This window comes from Ursus maritimus, unplaced genomic scaffold (genome assembly GCF_017311325.1).
Source record: "Ursus maritimus isolate PB19 unplaced genomic scaffold, ASM1731132v1 scaffold_4, whole genome shotgun sequence".
NCBI lineage: Eukaryota > Metazoa > Chordata > Mammalia > Carnivora > Ursidae > Ursus > Ursus maritimus.
The window spans coordinates 77,817,560-77,837,703 of record NW_024426552.1 but is presented as its reverse complement, the minus strand read 5'-3'; the positions used below and the strand labels follow the sequence as shown (position 1 = coordinate 77,837,703).

Here is a 20,144-nt window from a genome sequence, read left to right as displayed (position 1 = left end):
CCCTTGAATTGGCCAACCTCAGGGCAGGTGTGGAGACTAGACCTTATTTAAGAGAACATCACCCAAATGAAGACAGTCACTCAAATACTCAACTCCCTTCTTAAATGTAGTTTCCAGGAACATACCATTATCTGTTTAAAAAAAAAAACCAGCAAAAAGAATACATTTCAGCCCAAGGGATGCTGTACAAGAGACTAAAAACTATTTTTAAAAAACCCTCTAAGTATCAAGGTTAAAACAAAATCTTCTATGTCAACTGAGTTGTACCAGCCTTTTTACTCTTTTCATTTGCATTTATTTAAACACAGTTCTCAAAACATTTGAGTGAAATTGGGCTTCCTTTGGTAAGCAAAGGACCTGAAAATAATATTTAAAAAATGAACAGGCAAAGTCTTCAGTTCATCCACAACACAGGTGTAGTGTTCCCTTCTCTTTTCCCGAACTCTGAAGCACTCAGTTTTTTCCATAGTCTAAAAGCTAGAAGAACAAGAGTACATTTGTGGTGGAATGTATTGTCACTTGCTGATAACTAGTTGAAATACCATTATCCCCTTGTAACAGCTTTAAGAAATAGCCTTTTAAAGGCATACATTGTGTACCTCTTTTCTTATTCCCTGCTTTATATGATACAGATTACATAAAGGCTGACAAATCCACATTTATATAAGCATTAAGCATTGGCTGTATTGAAAGTTCTTTAGTTCTAATACTAGCAGTACAGGGTTACAGAGCATAATTTTTAACACTTAGTTGCAGGTATATTAAGTATAGTATGTTTTATGGATTGGAGGAAAATGGGTATTTTTGTCTCGAAATTTACTACTGACAACCTAATCTGAACAGTTTTGCTAAGCATTGATGTTAGAAAGAAAAGTAAAAACCAAACTTTATTGTTGCTTTTTACCATTTGGTAGCATTTTTACACACAGGCTTCGATCTTCAGAATACCCTGGATTCAGTAGAAAAACCTTTTAAATGAAGTTTTGTACAATAGAAACTTCTCAGCAGTCAAAATTTAGACTGTAAAAAAATACATGCAAAACATACTTTTCTGAAAACACTTAACTTTGAACAAAGCACCGAACTACACAAATGCAGAATGAAAACAGCATTTCAACTCCACCAAAAGTAGTCATCATAAAAGGTGTAAAAGTCACCTAACTTCACTAGGCACTGTTCACTTTTTAAACAGGAGACAATAAAAAATATTGTCCACAAACAATATCCCAACTCTAGGGTAGGTTTCAGAAAGTCTTCAACTTCATGCTTTAATAGCGACCTAGGAAGAAATAATAATCAGTCTTTCAGCACTGAAGAATATTTATCAAGTATACTTTCATGTTGAGACTTTTTAGACTATTCTACCATTACAAAATTCTATGCACCAGATTCTCTCCTGTGAAAAGGGTTACACTAGAAATCAAAGAACCAACACTGAAGAATAGAAATAACTGGGAAGTATAACTCAAATCCCAAGAGCTAAGGTTTTAAAGTCACCCAAATGTTTCCAGGCTGTATAAAAAATTGCAAGGCCACCTGAAAAGAAAAGCTACAAATGGTGACCAGAATATATCACACATTTACCATTTTAATTGGCAATGAGATTCCAAGGATTGTTTTCATATACTTCCTTGAACCATACACACAAAAACCAAGGGTGGGTGGATTATAATATATAGATGAAACTACCCGAATTAACCCACTCTCTACCATAGTTTGATGACTTCAAGCCAGACTATTATAAAAATCATAACAAGGTAAAAACTTACGAGGTGAGTATGATCGAGATCTAGAACGTGATCTGTATCCTCCACGACTATAGTAAGGAGAAGGTGACCGCCTTCTGTAAACAAATGCCAAGACTGTCTAAGACTCCATAGACTGAGGTTATAGACTAAATGACATACGAACATTGCAATAGTCATGGTATTTCAAAAGTCTGTTTTAGACAGTAAAACCATTAATCCCAAGCACACCCCAAATATTACTAGTGCTTCAAAGTGGTTAAAACTGACTTGAATATTAACTTGCTTACTGAGATGCTCTTTAAAGGCTAATAAAAATGCAGTAGTACAAGAAAACAGCTCTAAGGAATTAAAACTAATATTATGGATGCTTATCAATGACCTTAATTTATACTAACATCGCATATTAAGGTACAAAATGGGGCCAAGGAGTAGTTACCAGTATAAGCCCATTTCTGTAAACACACAAATGAAGTCATGGTTTTATTTCATGGGTTTCAGTTACAGTATTTTATGAATTTCATGCAATCCAATCTATATGATGCAATTTATAACTACCAAAATACTAGTAACCAAGTGTTTTTAAGGTGAGCCATTCTACCGTGCACAGTGTAGATTTAAAATCGTCTCCTGCCATACCTGTAAATTTGATCCCTGTCTTGAGCAGCTCTCCATCCTCCTCCTCCTCCACCTCCTCCTCTGTGAGGGCAGAAAACAAACACACATTTTTAAAAAAGTTTTAAAAAGAATACATTACTTATGCAGTAAAATCAGAACTCCCACAGAGAAGAGAAAGGTCATTTTTTTAAGTAATGTCATTAAAGCGCTAACTTTTGTCACCTTTTTTACGAACTGGCATAGAGCTCTCTCTGGTGGCTAAAATGAGTAACAGAACAAATTATACTTCTAAAGTAAATGCTCAACTGAATTAAAATAAAACCTGAAAGTGTAATCTTCCCAGCCTCCAGATTAATCCCTTAAAGTGCCAATTAACACACAAATGTTCTTTCAAAAATGCTGCACCATAGGGGGCGCCTGGGTGGTTCAATCATTAAGCATCTGCCTTTGGCTCAGGGCGTGATCCCAGAGTCCTGGGATCGAGCCTTACACAGGGCTCCTCCAGGAGCCTGCTTCTTCCTCTCCCACTCCCCCTGTGTTCCCTCTCTCGCTGGCTGTTTCTCTGTCAAATAAATAAAATCTTAAAAATAAATAAATAAAATGCTGCACCATAGTGTCAGAAGCAAGCTTAAGGACTCACTTCCACAGATAATGGTTGACAAGCATCAACTTCTTTAAACATTCAAAACGGTATACAAAAAAAGACACCCACACCTCAATACCACACCAAAATAAGGCACCAAGGATAAGTGTTGTGGCCAATACTTATTGCACAATTTACATTTTCACAAGCAAGACAGGGTCTAAATTACCTGCGGCAGTTAAAATAGTTTTACTTCATTTTATATTCAAAACTATTTCTAACATATTTTCCTACTAACCCCTAAAAAAAAAAGGTTCAATCTTTCGGTAATTAAAAAACCTCTAGCCATTGTTATACCAAATTATTGCCTTTCGGCAATTATTTGGGCTCTTCCAAGACTTATTTTTCCTCTCTCCATTGCAGCATACATTAGAGACATCAAAAATGCTTCATAAAGCAGCGACTTTAAAAATGCAGCTTATGGGGGCGCCTGGGTGGCACAGCGGTTAAGCGTCTGCCTTCGGCTCAGGGCGTGATCCCGGTGTTGTGGGATCGAGCCCCACATCAGGCTCCTCTGCTATGAGCCTGCTTCTTCCTCTCCCACTCCCCCTGCTTGTGTTCCCTCTCTCACTGGCTGTCTCTATCTCTGTCAAATAAATAAATAAAATCTTTAAAAAAAAAATGCAGCTTATGGAACTCATTTTAAGTACTAGTACAAAAAAATGAAAAATCTCAAGAATAGTCTATAATTCTGATTCCATTGCCATGCTCAAAACCAGGGATTTCAGTTGGTTTACAACTCGATGCTTAAAAAAAAAACACTATCCTATCATACTAATAAGTTAAACTGACTAGACCCACAATCATAAAATCTAGTTCTAAACTCTAGCCCTACATTTCTTAGCATAAAATAGGATTAGTATAAAAATGATTTTATTAAATACTTAAAGTGTTTTTCAGGCCATGCCTTAAATTATGTTGCAACTGATTCAGGAGAAGAGATACTTTCCTTCAAATTTTTGGCAACTTAAATCTTGTATTATGGTTAACTTACCTGTATGATCTACTATAGTAGTCTCGATCATCATAGCCTCGATCATATCCTCTGTCATAGTAATCCCGACGGCGTGAGCTGCCACTATGAATAACATACCTTCGTAAGTATATTTCATCCGGTGAAATAGATTTTCACAGAATATCTTCATAAAATACCCTATGGCCTTTCCTATCTTCCTACGTACAACTTTGTTTAAAGCTGTTCAGACAACAGCAGCGGCATGGCTCATTTGGGTTCTGGGAGCCACAGCTGAGATCTAAGGACATGACTGGGCAACTGCTTCATGTATAATCTCTTTATCTCTTCTACTGGGCAAAATTACCTACTAATAACCCCCTAATTATTAATTCACAAACAGGCCTTTTCTAATAGAAAAGTTAACTAGAAAAGGATTATTATTCCTATTTAAGATTTCACTGATATGGGATAAACATTGTCCTTTCTCTGTCCCCCTATAACAATGTACATAATAAATATATTTTAAAAATCTTTGGTTAAGGGACACACAATCTGCTAATTTGCTTTCAAAAGTCAATTTGTTAGGCACACGTATTTTCCTAGAGGAAAGGAAAATGAAATATATGGAAGAATGTGGTTTCCGGAATGGGAAAATCAAAAGACTTCAACTCAGAGCTTTTGATCAACAGAAACACTGGTGAGAATGATGACAAAGGAGACAAGTATCCTACCATAGTCCAATGTAAAAACTGTGTTTTCCACTCTGCTTAACGAAATCAAAAACTAAAAAATGCACAGCAGTAATATTTGTTATAAACCTGACTTTACCTATAATGGTTAAGAATTCATCATGATAAAAATGGTGTTATCAAGAACATTACCAAGCAAAGCCTTTCTGTATGATATGGTGGGATGTCATCTATCTTACTGTGCAGCACAAATACAAGGTTTCCATTGAATATATTCTTTTGAATAGCCTTACCCAGTTAAAAAAAAAAGAACAACGCAGGAAGAATAATTTGTACTGTGCCAGGACTGGATGAAATGTCAAAGGTGTTCCCCCCCTAGTACATAGTAGTTCTTAGAGAAAATGCACTCAGCCAACAATCTTATAAAATAAACTTACTAGGTAGGTCTCCCCATGTAAATTCCTGGTGTCGGGGTATGTGGTCTTTTTGTTATAGAGAAATCAACTCTGATTCTACGTCCATCAAGCTCCATTCCATTGGCACGCTCTTTTGCCTTTGAAAGATACATTAAGTTATTACATACACGCAGGACAAAGCCACAAACTATCCCATATAAGATATACTTTTGTAAATATTTACAAATAAGATATTTATAAGAAACTATAAATATATCCTATTTACAATATAAAAGCAAAAACTGTTCTTATCCAAGTTCATTAGTACTTGGGAGTTAGCAATAGTGACTATTTTAAAAAGAAAAAAAATCCAGGTTAACTTTTACTTACTTCCTTGGCATCATCCACGTTTTCAAAATATACAAAGGCAAATCCTCTTGAACGTCTAGACTGCTGGTCATATACGATAGACACATCAGCAATGGGGCCATATTTAGAGAACACTTCTCTCAGATCTCTTTCGGTAGTGTACAAGCTCAATCCAAATACTCCAAGACAGCAGTTGGGATCAGGATTTGCCTAGAAATGGAAAAATAAATTTTAAACCTTAAAATTTATCATAAACTGAAGTTAAAAAAAATACATAAATTACCCAAAATGTCACTTATAAAGTAGATTTAAATAAACAATTAAAATTTAAAATCAGTATGTTATGGCAATAGCTGCAAGCATTTAAGAATGGGCAGAAAAGGAGCGCCTGAGTGGCTCAGTCAGTTAAGCACTGGACTCTTGATTTTAACTCAGGTCATGATCTCAGGGTTGAGATCAAGCCCAACGTTGGGCTCCACGCTGGCCATGGAGCCTGCTTAAGACCCCCCCCCCCCGCCAAAAATACTGCAAAGAGAATTTCAACCTCAAAATTAAATATGTGTGGGTGGGTGGGTGTGGGTGTGTGTGTGTAGGGAGGGGGAAATAGGGACTCATACTAGTGAATACCAAAACTGGTATTTTTGTGGGGGGAGATGCAGAGCAATTTGCCCAAAGGATTCACCTCCTAGGAATTTATTCTAGGAACAAGAATAATGAGAGTAGCATTATCTCCATAAGCCAGATGGAAAAACCATCTCAGGGAAGGCAAGCCTTATTGACACCTGAAATAAACTCCCTTAAAATTAAGTGGAAAAACCAAGAAACATTCTAAGAAGAGTATTAGAGCCAACCCAGAAAACTTCAGTAACATTAGTATGGTACATATGGATGGTAATGCACAATGGGGATTTTTTGATGAGCTGAGCTACACCACTGTCATAGTATTTTGCTTATGTGTAACTGATAGCCCAAATGTAGACCATTACATAAGAAATACCTTTTAAAGAAACTTATTTCAAAACACTAAAAAGTCTCGAAAGAACTCTCACTGCTAAAAGTCTACTGTCAAATGTAATCAGTTCTTATTCTGAAACGAGAGATACAGTTCATTGCTTCAATTATTTTTTCACCTTACCCGATTCCCAACATGACGCCTGCGAGTAGACATGGGAGAATGACTGTGGCTATGCCGTCTTCGATAATCTCGACTGTAAGACCTGCTACGGGATCGTCTATGGGAGCGGGACCGAGATCTTGATCTTGTGTAATGCCTTCGAGAACTTCTTCTGGATCTAGACCTGTAAGACAAAGGCTTCAGGGTTATGACTGATACAGCTTTCAATTCTTCTAATAATCTAGAGTTAAACTCCGAAAGACAGAACACAATTCAGACATATATTAACATGAGACTGAGATTTTTCTTCTGTATCTACAGTTATCTCAACTCTATTAAGAGCTCCAAACCACTACCCAGCTCTCTTCCATTTCTCAAGATAAAGGAGATCAAAAACATACTCAAGACCAATTAACACACTCAAAAATTTGATAATCATAAAACATGCAGCACTTCACACTAGCTTGATTTGTGCCCACCTTTTCCCTCAGTATACCACCCTCTATTTTTCGGTCTTTCCCATTATGCCCACCATTCACTTAAGATAAAATCACCATCACCATAGTTTTCTCCAGCAGTGTTTTAAAACCAATCAATCGCTCTTAACTAGAGTCATATGAATTATTATCTAAACCAGAAAGGACACATTGTAAGAGAGAAAAGAGGTGCAGTTAATTATGCCTGACAAAAGGCATAAACTGGGGCTGTCCTGGGCAAACAAGGACGTATAGCCTACTCTTCACCAGCGTTTAAAAAAAAAAAAAAGTGCGCTCTATTAAGGTATTATTTTTGTTTTATACACACATGTATATAATATTAGACTACACCTATTTATCAAGAATTGCAGTTATGAAAGCCAATGTAATGTTCTGCAGTCTATTTGTCATACTTAAAACCCATAGTGAATCCTTACAATTCTGAAGAACTAGTACTATTACTAACTGCCTTTTAAAGATAAGGAAGCTAAAGTGGAAAAAGGTTAAGTAATCTGCCCAAGCCAGAAAAAATAGAGGTAAGATTTGAACCCTAACGCCAAAAGCCCAGGCTCTTAACCACTTAGTCTTCTGTCCCAGAACTTACAATTAAGTACATTGCTAGTACGAATATTAAATAAGCCAGTACGAATATTAAATAAGCCAACAAATGATCTAACCCTCTCTATCTTCCTAATTTACAAAGCACACACCAATTTCAAAGCTAAGAGTAACAGAAGAAAATCCCAAGACAGTCTTTCTTACCTAGATTCAGATCTGGACCTGGACTTTGATCTGGAACGCCTGGAATCTTCCTTGGAGCGAGACCTTGCAGGGGTATGCCTTGCAGATTTCCCAGATCCATGAGCACTTCCACTTCTGGAAGCAGAACGGGATTCCTACACGTAGATGTCAAAAGTTTAATTTGTATACTTTCTGGGCAACTTTAAAAACAAATAAGCTGCTGTGAGATAAATGGTGAGGGAAAGCAATCCCCTTCCAAGATAAGAAAACATAGGTAAGGGCAGGAACTGAATATACCTGGTATATTTACATTGCTCCAACTGACATAAGCCAATTAACTTGAACTTCCACCTTTTCTGGAGCAGGGATGAGAGTTAACTGACCCCACTCTCTTCAGAAAGGGGCGCCAAAGCCAAGCAGTTAAGGGAACTGTCCAAGGATTGTGTTTTGGGACTGTTACTCCATAAAGACTAGGGTGAGAAAGAATCTTATTAACTATGACACCTATACCTTATACCTATATTTCAATCAAGTTGCCATCAATAAAACAAAACCCTATGAAATTCATAAAACTTACTTTTAAAATGCCTTTTTTTTTTCCATAAGACCTCACCTTCTCAAGTTTTATTTATTGTTGAGTGGGAAAGAGGCAAGGACAATCTCTTTCAAGTCCTAGCAAAAGGCAGAAACCTAGTGGAAAGCAAGGACCAGCCTGAAGGACACTAAACCCTATTCCATCTAACCATGGTGGGAGGCCCCTAAGAATCTCAAATCAACCAAAAGGAGCCACAGCAGAAAGGCAGTGAACTGTGCCGAAGGAAGAGCAGAGAGAGTGCCAGAGATCTACAGCTTCCTTGGCTAAATGGAGATGAACCAGGGCAAACTGATGGGGATCTAGGAATAAGTAGCTATATAAGTTACATAAAGGACCTATTAAAACCAGAACAGATTAAATAAGGAGCTCCTATCAAGGTCCACTAAGGGAGGGAGTTCAGAATTGTATGTAAAAACCAAAGTAGTAGGTACATACTATATAGCCATATCTTTCCCAATCAAAACTAGACTACCTAGTAGGTAAGTGGCACAGTAAGGAAAATCTCTAAAGAATCCAGCAAAAGAACGGGGAAACGGTAACTGGCTCATCAGTGAGTCAAAAAATACAATCAACTCATAAGCAGAAAAGACATACATATGAAGTAATGGAACCAAGGAAATATTCTGCCAAGGCACCAAAACAGAAGCAGCAGATTAAGAGAACAGACCCACTCAGTCTGATAGCAAAGGTGTATCATCAAGCAAGACCACATTATTTTAGGTTCCAACCAAAGGCAAATTAAAAGGCATAAAGTCTAGTGAGTCTTTCCACCCAAGATAGAGCAGAAATGGCCAGACCCAAAAGGAACCATAACATTACAGTAACTCATCCTAAGAGTAAGACTCAGTGCTGAAACTACTGGATAAAAGTTACCACCGGAGACCTCCCTGTGTAGTAAACTTTCAGAATATTCTGGCCATTCTTGAAAGGATAGAATAGGATTTTAAATTATAGCTACAGCCTTTTAAGATTATGTTCCGTGATCTACAGCATAACAGGAGAAAATGTGGCTCAGGGAAAAAAAATTCTATGCAATACAGAAGAAACTTAAGCTTTAAGTTTAAAACAGGAAAGAGTAACTCAACCAGTAAAACGAGTTCTGGTCTCTAGGCCTGAAAGAACTCTAGAAACTTTCCAGTAAGATTTCAGTCATTATAAAACACGGTGTGAAGGGACAGGAAATGTGACAGCCCCCCATGAGTTGACTGTAAAAAGGTTCGGTTCAAAGAAAAAGATGGTACTGCTATTAGTGAGAACAGCTACCTTTAACAAGGAATGGTTAGAGGGTGTACTGCAGCTTTGGGGACCCCAATTAACAATCTCTTGGCATTCTCTGGCAAATATTCTGCACACTGAGACATTTAAAAGTACAATACACCTCCCTCCCTTGAACAAAGAAGTTCTCAAAAAATAGGGGTGTGGTTTTGGACATCTTTACCACAGGCAAAAGCTAACCTAGAAAAGAAAATAGAAAAAGGGACCCCAAAAGTGAACTGCCTTCGTTTATTTCAATGCTAATAAAGATTATTTTCATGGAATGACTATAGCTTTTAATGGAAACCAAAGAAAACAATTTACACTGGAAAGGAGAGCTGAATATGTTCACAATAACAACTCACAGTAAGAACTAAAAGATTACCAATAAAGTATTTAACAATTCAGTCAGCCTAGGGATCGGAATATAAGGGAAGAAACGGTAGAAAAGTCAGGATCTCTTTGTAAAGCCTCTTGCTTCATTAAAAAGAAAAACCTTATTCTAACCTGCTTTACCAGTCTGCCCACTGGGAAGAGACTACTTTTAGCCTAGCAGACCAAGAGTCAAAGATACAGTATCTGTGAAATTATAAGTCTTTCCCCTCAGCCTCTAAAACTAACTGGCTATATGCATATATATTTTTTAAGCAATCATTTCTTAGGCACCAGCCAGAATGCAAAGATTTTCCCTTTCATGCGGATGTTTGGTGAGGCTAACACCTAAACAATGCCTCCACCACCTCCTACCTTTCTTGTCAGGGATGTTTCTTAAAGAAGTGAAACCCCTTTTTGTAGTTATGCTGCCCATTAGCTGGTTTGGAAATACATATTCAAGGAAATTTAGACTGTCCAGAAGAAATGAGACCTAAAATTATTAGCCAAATCTAAAAACAAAGTTAACTTTAAACCTTAATCCATGGGCAAATCTACAAAGCCAGTTGGGAAAGCCTCCACACAAAGAAAACAGAGTCCACTCTTAGGGCTAAAAAATTTTACGTGTCAACGCATTAAAACCCTACCAAAAACACTACTCTGGACCTTCAATACCTCAAAGAAAAGGATCATGAACTTAAATATAAATAACAAAGCCAAATAATTTCCTGAATCAAGTTTTCCTAGATTAATCTTAGTCATACACTAATAATATACAACTTAAAAGGAGCACGTCAGAAAAAAACTATTTCAAGCCTTTCGACAAAATAATCATCTCCACCCTACTCTGAGAATGGCACTATCTTAGAAAAACTTTTTGAAAGAGATAAAGGAAGTGGAAACCATCTGGAACCACCAAATCACTAAGGTTTCTCCTGTATTATTTTAGAACTAGATGCAGTAAATTAGGTTCTGAACAGTGGCTCTTAAACAGAGATATACAGTAAACCTACACAGTATTTAAGAATACAGGTCCCTAAACTAGAGCTCATTTTAGTTAACTCAAGCTGGTCTTCTACATTTCTCAGAAGCACCCTACATATTCATGATGCTAATTAAGTCTCAATGACTTATTCAATTTCAGAGTTTTATGCTTCCTATTGATTTTCCTTGGCAAAAGCATCTTCTTGGAACCTTATTTCTCTCATTTTCTTTGCTCCACCTGCCTCAAGACAAGAGACCTATCTCCCTCTTACCTCCCCAATAGCCAGGGTGGGGGTTAGAGGAGGAAGATACTTTGGCCAACAGGTGGTGGTGGGGAAAAACCCTGAATGGATGGGATGGTCCACCAGTATCAGTGTTTAGTTTCACCATACATCTATCCAGCTTAGGCCATATAATCAAATTCCAAACTGCTTTCCTTCCATTTAGAGGCTTAAGAGGTCTTTCCTCTTTTGGACCCCAAGAACCTTTCAGGTCTCCTGATAAAAGAACCCATGGACTTGAAATAGAATATCCATTCACATCTCTTACCTCAGCTCTCTGCCTAATCTGTAAGTAATTCAGAATGCAAAATGAACATTAACTTAATGTTATTAGTTTATACATGGCAAAAAATTTTACAAACCAGTAATTGGGACAAAACCAAAGCTGGAAACTACCATAAACAGGAATAATTTTCTTCTCCTTGCAAAACACAGAATTGTAAAACACAAATTTCACATCGACAGCTGGCCCTAAAACCCCAGAAAACAGATCCTTTTAGAAATGTCATTTAAGCCACTTTTTCCAAGAGCTGGAAGATCGGACAACTCTCAGAGAAAGTTTTTTTTAGGTTGTCTTCATTTCAGGAAGGAGAAGTGATACCCCTGGCTTTCCCAACAGGCCCAACTGTTGGTTAGCTACCACTGGTTATTATTTTGACACATATACTTGTCCCATCCAACTGAAAGTATCATTACACTGATCATCTGTTTCTTTTATTCAACTAAAAGAAAACACACAGATGGGGAAATTATCGAACTTGGAGGTTTCTTTTTCCCAAGTAGTGGGAGCGGGGAACCAGAGTAAAGCTACTTTATAATCTATACCTCTCACATCATTCTAACAGTTAAGTGTTAATAGCAGAAAATGAGAAAAGGGAACAAAGCTGTTTTCTGAATAAAGCACCTACCACTATTGCCACTTTGGAGTCAGAGATCCTGTTCACTTGTGTGACCCACCTCAGTTCTAAGATAAACTATTTTTTTAAAGCAGTAATCCTAGCCATTCACAGCTGGAAAAGGCATTAAACAGGAAAGAATTAAGAATCATTCTTGTGAATTTAGAACCTGCACCTTGAAAGGTAGGGCCTAATTGGTCATAGCTTTCCACTATGCCATCTGGAAAGAAAATATTTTCATAAACGCCAAAAGGAGCTAACTATCCTCTTCACTGGTTTGCTTCAATTTTGAAGGTTCCATTCTATAACCATCCTGGTGACATTCTTTAAAAAACTATGACAAACACAGAAAATATTCTACTATACATTGTTCAGTACTGAAGCATAGGGGGTCAGTGAATTTTAAGAGTCCATGGAGGTGGCACAAACCACCAATTCCAACTCTGGAGGTACTCGCTCATACTCCAGGACCAGCAGAGTTAGATGAAAAAATCTAGAGGGACAATATGAAGCCAACTGTTACCCATGCTGGAGAGCTCATTCCTGCCTCATGTTTGACTACAAAGGGTTATTATTTTTTTAAATTGCATTTCAATCATTTGACTAAGAAGTTAAAATTAGAATTACCTAATTTAAACGTTTCCCCTGGAAGGCACTTCTTTGCCCTGTATATATTTTCTTCTATTAAACAAATAATGCATGCATGTTTAGCAAAATATACAGGGACACATAAACAGACTAGTAATTACTTAGCGTAGTGCTTTCTGATTCCAGATTACTTCTTATCTTAACTTCATTTTTATTTCTTTTCTTCATTCTTCCGTTTCAAATTCTGACTTCTTTCATCTTCCCCACTTCACACAAATTGCTCAATATTCTACAAGTGGGACTTCTGGTCTGATAATTAGCATGCATTCTTTCTTTTATTTTTTCAAATTTCAGCTTCACTTATTCCTGAGCTTCAAATACTCATTTATAAAACTTGTCAAATGACGACTTCCGCATTTTCCTTCTTCAACATTAACCTTAATAGAAAAAGAACAGGATGAAGATATTTTAAAACTCCAGGATAAAATCCAGTGCCAAAACTGAAACTAGAAAAAAAAAATCCCTTTTTTGGATTTAAAAAAAAAAAAAAACCTAAAATATGCAGCTCAAAAACCTGAAACTAGCTTCCTGTTGGTTCTAAAATATATAAGGTAATCAACCTCAGTTGTCTACTCCAAATAGATCTGTATCATGCTTAAGTTTAATTCGAAGTGCTCAACTGAACATTTGCTGTTCATCTAACATTTAAGAACTTTAATTACAATTCACACTTCTTACTTATTGTATTCATCAATAGAAAATGTTAAGTGTCAAAGCACATCTCTAGTCAAAAAGTGACACATTAATACAAAAGTGCAAGAAAGGAAAGCACGGACAATTCATTTGTACAGTGATGACAAGGCTCAGGGTTGGAGGCTTACAACTTGTGACTTGTCTAGATAATAAAGAAATGTATTTAATGTCACACATTTTTGTACTGCATATTTAAAGAGCTCTGAGAAGACAGTGTCAGGGAAATCAGAAAATTTGGACTAAAGTGCTCAAAACCCACCCCTAGAAAGCTGCTCTAGTGACATTTTAGAATATGAAAGTTTCGACTACTAAATTTAGCACTAAAATCATAAAAAGACAAAATCAAGTCAACCAACTACTATGTCCAAGTAGCTATGAAGGAAAGCAGAACAAACTTGAATCCAGCAGTGGTGTTTTCCAAGAATTTTTTAAAATTCCCCCTCAATGAACAAAGTACTAAAATCTTCTGCAGTCCAAAGGAGAAATCCTACTTTTTAAGGTGGCAATATTGGGAGAAAATTATAGCTCACCTCCTGAAATTATTCAAAAAACTCAACATCACTTAACAGATTATAATAAAGTATAAAAGTGTATGTTGAACACCCTGAACAAAATAAACAGTCCTCACAAAACATCCTCGTTCTCCTTGTCCTGAACTTCACCTTAGGATCTTTCATTTGTCAACAATTTCCTCTCTACTAGTTTTATTTTCTGTTGGGGTGATTGGGTTTAAAGGTTTCTTTAAAAAAAAAAAAAAAAAAAAAGAAAGAAAGAAAGAAAAAGAAAAAAGTCCTTATAAATCTGTCTGGATATAAAGACAACCATGGCTATCATGGGAAGTGTTGTGATGTCTTTCCTAAGAAAGCACAATTTTCAGTCTAGTTTTTTTTTTTTGAAAGTCAATTATTGTTTAATCCAGGAAAAATTTTAAATAGCTTTTTATTTAAGGGAGTCATAGTAATTGATTTTCTTTTAATATCCATCACTAAAATGTAATGGGAATCTTTGCTGGCAGCACAAATGTAATCGTGGAATCAGAATGCCCAAGCAGGTTTCCTCTTTACGGCCTCCTAAAGATAACATACAGATACAGGGCTTAGATGCAGAAGATACTAGAATGGAGGCCAAAGCTCTCTAGGTATTGGAACTTTTCAATATGGATGCCTTCCTGCTTTTCTTGTATTACCCCTTCCCAACCATCTTCCTCCTTTTATATTCGAAGATCAAAACATGCCGCTAGATAATGTAAATATTAGGTTTATTCAACTCAACTACTAAGCTCAAGTGGCCACTTTAATAAAACCAGATGACCAACGATTGGGCTAATGTTATTCTCCATTTGGTTAAGAGATCCTACTTAGAAATAAGCAAAAACTTCTCCCATCACACAATTTTTGTTAAAAAACAATTCAAGGGATTTTGGCTGGGATTCAAATAACATTAAAAACATGTACAAACTCCACAGGTTGCTGACAAGGTAATATCTTAAAAATTGAAACGGCAAAGAAAAAGTTTATCCTGCTAGAAATATAAAGGTTAATGCTCACATCGATGGACTATTTTATTTTTCTGTAGTCGAACTTTACCCGAAGGTTGGGTGGAGAAAAATCTTCAAAAGACTGAGAAAAATCCCCAGGGGTAGGGTGGCACCCCCTCATCCAGACTTGCCTACATCAGTTGTAAGCCCACCTCTTGCATCAATAATACAGACTCTGAAAAGGAGGGCCTCACGCACGCTGCACTATCGGGCAATCTACGTTGATCAAAGTAGCAATCTGAAAATAACCTCCACAACCTAATTCAAAAAGATTTTGGGGAATTTGAAAAGTCTAATTTACTATAGTGAAAAACTTTTTCTGGGCTTGCTTAAAAACAAGACTAAGTGACAATAATACCTGAAATTCAATGCAACCCATACCCCAAAAAACTAAGTTGGGTAAAAACACTTAAAATTTCCTACACTTCAATCACCATCCCTTCTAAAAAAAGAATTACGAATGAAAACTGATCACCATAAATAACACAGACTGCTAAGGCTCAAAAAATACACCCATTTGTAGCTCTGTCCTTCTCTTGGGCAAAATGTGAACTATGAAAATGTTAAATACTTATCACTTAGGTTTTGGGCTTTATTGGAGATAAAGGGGGAAAAGGTAAATGCTATTAACATTAACATCTCTCACCACCTGAATTCCTCTTTAATCTTTTGACAAAACCAGAGTACTTACCTTGTTGTAATCACTTGTAATTTCAGTTTGAAAATGCCACCTTCTAGTTCCAGACAACATCCACAACATTAAACATTCTTAGTTAAAACCAAGAAAAATATTCTTCAACCTGGTTTCTTCAAGAGACTCGTACCTAACCAGACTCACAGTGAAACAATGCAAACTATTTCCTCCCACTGGACATTAATTCAATCCTTTATTAAAGGAATTGGTGCGATGGCTGTTAATTCTTTAGAAAGAAATAGATTGAGATATTTCAGTATTTGAAAATCAGAATTCAGAGTTAGGGGCTAAAAACGAATACAGAAAGACAACCCAAGATTAAGCAGAAGACAAAAACTGCAGAAATCTGAAAAGGAGTTTGATGGGATGGTATCCAGATGCTATTCATCTCCATAAAGAATAAGATTAAAGATAATATATCTACATTGCAAACATTATTTCTACAAAAACTATAGCCCATATTCTACCAGAAATTTTCTTAAAACTGCTTGCTCTTTGTAATCCTAACAGCAGGACAAAAATCAAAACCACCTGGTTCATACAACAGTGTTTCCTTAGTTTCTGTATTCTCTACGTATAGATGTATTTGTAGAATCTAAAGAAATTACAATCATTAGGAGGGTAGAACATTAATCCAGTGCCAAGACCAAACACACAAACACTGCATACCCTAAATATTGTGACCGTTAGTGGGCCTTAAAGATTTACTACCCCCGAATATTACTATGCACCTCCAAACTTGCCACCAACTCGTTTATCGTATTCTTACTCGTCCAAATTGTGACATAGCTAAGAATACTTCCTTTTGCAAAGGTGCTGGTCAGCCCTTTCCCAAAAAATGTTTGCCAGCAATTTTTGGAAAGTACTGGAAGAGAACTGAATTTGGAGATGAAAAATGATTTTGCGCAGGTTTGGCTACATCAAGGAAATCAACTCTAAAGACAGATTTTAATTTAAACCTATCAACTTTCACATGAAAAAACCCACAAAGGTAAAAGCTACTCTGCCATAAAAAAGTGTGACGTGAACCACAAAAATTCTAGAACGTACCCTAAGTATGCATTTAAAGAGAGATAAGGGGACACACTTAACCACAGTTCTAAGTGTCAATATATTCATTCAATAAGGGTGATCAAACAATTTACTGCACACATACACAACCAGTCTGTTTAGGAAAGGAACTTCTGAAGTCTAAAGAAATAAAAAAATACTTCTAGAACTATGCTGGAGCCAGGGGTACAGGAATGTCTGGATTCTGGACAGCAAAATTAAGTGGGGGATGGGGTAAGTTTGCAGGTGGGTGGGATTCCAGTCAAACCCAGGAGGTCTATGACAAGTGATTACATTAACAGTACCAATTAGGCTTGTATTAATGATTTACATTAATAGTTTGAAGTCTTTGAGGACCTAGAGTGGATTTACAGTAATTTTTCAGGCTTCAGAGAAGCTATTCATACCAGTCATGTCCAAGATTATTACCCTGAATGCAACTTTTTCACTGCTTTCAGGCCCTTTCAAAAGCAAGTTTTTAGCCAATCAGGCCTGCCTGTTACGTACTTAGTCTTTTTATGGCATTGTATCTAATCTGTTCCATTACGCTTTAGGGTTTTGCCAGACGTTCTTTAGGAACCTCAACGTGTTTTTTTGTTTAAAGGTCTATTCTAACCTCTTCAGGTTCCAATACACCAATTGGAAAGCAATCTACATACAAAATAAAATGCCTAATAAAACAACATGGAAGTATTCCACTACTTCAAAGTTTAGAAACCTTCTAGGATTCAAGACTCTTCCGTAAGAAAAAATACTGATTTCTAACATGCAGCTTGAAATTATTCTATAATTTTCCTTCCATAAGAATTTAGTGAATAGCTAACCTATGTGAACAAGATTGTGGAAAAAAAATAGGATATGTTTCACTACTAGAAAAAAAAATCAAAAATGTCTAATAATTGGGATGACGCCCCTTGAGCGGTCTCAAGCCAGGAACCCACTTCCAACAATTGTTTCCTCCCTTATGTAAAATACGCCAATTTATTTCTGGACAATTTTCGTCTTCAAAAGCACACCATTTCAAGTAACTTATTCAGGCATATTCAAATGAGAGCGCTTCTATTTAGAAACTAGCCATTTTGTATTCTCTCAGCGCAAAAAGTACTAATTGTTTAGAAAATGGGAAGACTTAAATTTCTCATTTGCTTTCCGGTACAAACTCCAGTGACTAGTTTCAACAGTATAGTCAACTGGTAGAATCAGAAATCACAGCTTTAACAATCTGTGGGCTCAATCCAAACTTTCTTACCATAAGAAAGCAAGGGCTTAAAAATAATGGTACACGCGCCGGTGACGGTGTCATCAATCTTCTTAGAGAAAACTGTAAAAAGCCGATATTCCTCTGAACAGGTGAAGCCTGGTTATTTCAAACTAAATCAATCAGATTTGTCTCTACAGTTACACAGTAAGTTCAACAACGTTCCAGGAGCTAAGACAGGAATTTAAAAAAAAAAAAAAGCCCTCCCAATGAAGGGCCCCAAATCTATTTTATAGGAGTTTGCTTGCGAATATATTTGAACAGATTTACCTGACGACTGCTACTCAGATCTTAGGATGGCACTAGGAGAAAGGGAAAACCTAACAGGTCAACTGTAAAAGAAGCCAACTTATTCCTATCAAGTTAAAAAATTGAATTCTACGGTGCTTTTTATTAACCTCCTTCTAAGAAATTCTCCATAACCTCCAAAATGTGCAAGATTCTGACAAGTTTCGTATTTTGCTTCTTCATTAATACCCACAGGCTTGCAACCAAGCTTTGCATCACGCTTTTTAAGTCCGGAAACGGTCTTATTCCTGCAATTTAATTAACCTCCACCGAACTCCACATCTGGGAGGTGGAGACTCAGAGTAAAAGTGTACCAACACAGGTTGTGGTTCACAGAATTAGAATGCCTCAAAACAAAGGAAATAACGGCGCCATAAACCGTTGCCCGCCAGTTTCTTCTACACAATCCCGTGAAAAATATCCACTCCATGAAACAAGAAAAGCTCTGTGGCCTCGGGGTCTAATCCACTGGATGCTCTGAGAACGATTTTTCGTTTGAAAGCACTCTCGGCATTGAAGAAAAGCACTCCATTTAGGCCAAACACAAAGCCCGCGCGATCTCCTTGTAACGGGCCCAGAACTTGTCTACCTCGGATTAGTTTCCCCCACCCTAAAAGAGGCCCCCAAGAACACCCTAGATTCCGTCTTTCCAGGGTCCATAAAACGATCCTTTCTTAAACTAAACACCTGGCGAAAACCCCAAGAGAACGCTGCCCTTCTTTCTCCACCCCCACGCGGCCCTGTGAGGCGCGGGCCCGCCTTGACGCGCGGCTTCTCCGCCATTTTGTGCCTCTGGCAGCGCGCCCGGCCCGCCAGCCCAAGATGGCGGCAGCGAGGCTTCGCAGGAGAGCAACGGCGAAATGAGATACCGCTCCCCTCCCCCAACACCAAGGGGACGCAGCGGCCATTTTTAATCTTTTCCCCTCTTCTAACGGAAAAAACCCGCCGTCTCGAGTAGGGGGCCACATAAACTCGCCGGTGGCCTACTTAACGACTAAAGACACTCTCCGCAAGGGCTTTTTAACCCCAACTCCCATGCTTCCCAGCCTCAGACTTCGGAGCCGAAATCGCCCGTCTCCAGGTCCGAGGGCGACGGGCCTGGGAAGAGATGAAAGCTGGGTCCACACGGCCGCCCCCTGCACCACCTCTACGTACCCGCTCGCCGTAGTTCTGCTCGCCGCTGTCGCTCATGACTCCTAGGTGCTGCCGCCGCTCGACGTGCTTCAATCGAAGCTGCCAACCTCTTGCGCCTTCTATACGGAGGCTCCGCCGCAGCCTCACAGAACGCACAGGTTCCCGAGCCGCTGAGCACCGAAGCGCTCCGCACCGCCTCCGCACGGGCTCTAAGTCTGCCGGACGTGACGCGGCGCTCCTTAACCCGGCCCCCCCCCCTTTCAGAACGCGCGCTTTCTTGGCTCCGCCCCTCCGCTCTTGGCCTTCCCTTTCTAGCAGTGGCGCGTCCGGAACCGGACGTGACGTACGTCCCGCAGCTCGCCGGGCCCTGCCCACCGACTCTGAGTCTCAGTGAGGCGGGAAAGTCAGGGTGCTGGCCGGCCTTCCCTTGTGATTGGTAGTCGCTAAGGGGTGCAGCGATGTCACTGGCCTCACCCGAATCTCTTCTGGAATTTTCCAGGGAAACCGGCCTGGCCATGAGAGGGAGGAGATGCCCTTTTCTCCCATCCTTGATTCCGTTATTAATTTTTGTCTTTTTGTGTCTTCCCTTGGTTGGAGAGGGCGGCTATCCCTATACTGGGTCCCATGCCTTACTTTTTATTTAACTTCAATCGTGGATGCTTCCTTCCTGGAAAAGAAAAAAAAACCTTCATTTGAACACCTATTAAGTGCCCAA

At 38.1% G+C, this 20,144-nt stretch overlaps 1 protein-coding gene across 1 annotated transcript; it reads right to left on the bottom strand.

The window, feature by feature from the left end:
- Positions 1–874: 874 nt before the first annotated feature.
- On the bottom strand, positions 875–19,812 carry TRA2B (transformer 2 beta homolog). The gene is made up of 9 exons (XM_008705221.2): positions 19,451–19,812; positions 7,767–7,900; positions 6,550–6,712; positions 5,436–5,624; positions 5,088–5,203; positions 4,001–4,084; positions 2,385–2,444; positions 1,770–1,843; positions 875–1,279 (listed from the first exon to the last, which is right to left on the bottom strand). Exons 1-9 carry the CDS (start codon positions 19,484–19,486, stop codon positions 1,269–1,271), a joined length of 867 nt encoding a protein of 288 aa, XP_008703443.1. The 5' UTR covers positions 19,487–19,812; the 3' UTR covers positions 875–1,268.
- Between the last annotated feature and the right edge of the window lie 332 nt (positions 19,813–20,144).

Excerpts from the sequence above, each read along its gene's own strand:
- TRA2B (XM_008705221.2), bottom strand. The coding sequence starts at position 19,486 with ATGAGCGACAGCGGCGAGCAGAACTACGGCGAGCGG. Across the intron at positions 7,901-19,450 it reads AGCAGAACTACGGCGAGCGG|GAATCCCGTTCTGCTTCCAG; the intron begins GTACGTAGAGGT and ends ATCTACGTGTAG. Across the intron at positions 4,085-5,087 it reads TACATGGGGAGACCTACCTA|TGGCAGCTCACGCCGTCGGG; the intron begins GTAAGTTTATTT and ends TGTTATTCATAG.